At 51.2% G+C, this 1,466-nt stretch overlaps 1 protein-coding gene across 1 annotated transcript in view; it reads left to right on the top strand.

Moving 5' to 3' along the window:
- Positions 1–1,466, top strand: part of Scrn2 (secernin 2) — a 4,289-nt gene that overhangs the window by 1,377 nt on the left and 1,446 nt on the right. Inside the window, exon 2 of the mRNA XM_026789825.1 lies at positions 685–1,018. Within this exon, the coding sequence (XP_026645626.1) occupies positions 685–1,018 (334 nt within the window). The remainder of the gene's footprint in view (positions 1–684; positions 1,019–1,466) is intronic.

The following is a 1,466-nucleotide window of genomic DNA, read 5'->3' as shown; positions in this document are numbered from 1 at the left end:
AACTCACAGAGATCCGCCTGCCTCTGCCTCCCGAGTGCTGGGATTAAAGGCATGCGCCACCATCGCCCGGCTTCTTTCTTTCTTTCTTATTTGATTTTTCAAGATAGGGTTTCTCTGTGTAACAGCCCTGTCTGTCCTGGCACTTTCTCTGTAGACCAGGCTGACCTTGACCTCAGAGATCCTGCTTTGGTCTCCCAAGTGCACGATTAAAGGCCTGGGCCACCAAGCCTGATAAAAGAGCCTCCTTTGGCCCAGAGTGATTTAATATTTTTTTCAGTACTATTTTTGTTAACTGAAATCTCTCATAGAGTTCTGGTTTATAGAAACTGATAAAGGTGGGGCAGCTCAGACTGAGGAGGAGTTCGGGCAGTTCTTCCTTGGAAACGGTGTTCCAGACCTTTCTGTGGAACTCTCACTTTAAAGCTTGGAAACCACTGGTGTGTGGCTTTTTCATTTTTTTTTCTTGCTTGTTTTGTTTTGGTTTTTGAGACTTCCTATTGTATCCCTGACTGACCTAGAATTTACTAGGTAGACCAGGCTGTCCCTGAACGCAGAGAGATCCACCGGCCTCTGCTTCCCAAGTGCTGGGGTTACAGGTGTGTGCCGCCACATCTGGCTGATTTTTCATTTTGCTTTGGTATTTTTGTCTGTTTTGAGATAAGGAGTCTGGAGTTGAACTTCTGATCCTCCTGCCTCCACCTCTTTGTTGGGATCACAGGTGGGTGCCGAATGCCATTGTTGCTGCAGGGCTTGCCGTGCCACACGGGCTGTTCATCAAACCTCTCTGGATCATCTCTGTCCTCTGACCTCTCTGACAGGCTGGCTTTGGAGCGGAGCAGTACTGCCCAGGAGGCTGTGCGCGTGATTGCAGGCTTGCTGGACCGCTATGGGCAGGGGGGCAGCTGCCGGGAGGACCCTGTGCCTTTCTGCTATCACAACACCTTCCTACTGGCTGACCGGACAGAGGCGTGGGTGCTGGAGACAGCTGGGAAGCTGTGGGCTGCTCAGAGGATCCAGGGTAGGAGTCTAGCGTAGAGCCTGCCTCCGAGGGGGAGCCTAGACCTCCCCAGGTACCGCCCTCCCTTTCTGGAGGCTGCCACTTTTGTCCTCCCTGACAGCCTTGGGCAGTGACACCCTGGGAAACTGGAAATGAGCCCACTTAGGAACTCTTCCTGGCCAGATGCTCCCATGCTTCAGTCTGCCCTTTCCAGAGCCTTCCTGGACCTCTTATATGAAAGCAACTGACACTTTGCCATCTTGTCCCTCCCTATGACTTAGTTCAGACTGATCTGTCTGTCTCATCACTGTAGATCCCTTGAGGGCAGGTTGTGCTTCTTTTTTTTGTTTTTTTTTTTGGGGGGGGGGTTGGGTTTTTTTTTTTTTTTCGAGACAGGGTTTCGCTGAGGCTTTGGAGCCTGTCCTGGAACTAGCTCTGTAGACCAGGCTGGTCTCGAACTCACAGAGAT

The sequence above is a fragment of the Microtus ochrogaster genome, unplaced genomic scaffold (genome assembly GCF_000317375.1).
Source record: "Microtus ochrogaster isolate Prairie Vole_2 unplaced genomic scaffold, MicOch1.0 UNK31, whole genome shotgun sequence".
Taxonomy (NCBI): domain Eukaryota; kingdom Metazoa; phylum Chordata; class Mammalia; order Rodentia; family Cricetidae; genus Microtus; species Microtus ochrogaster.
Note: the sequence above shows the minus strand (reverse complement) of the source record. Positions and strands in the feature narration are given on the sequence as shown.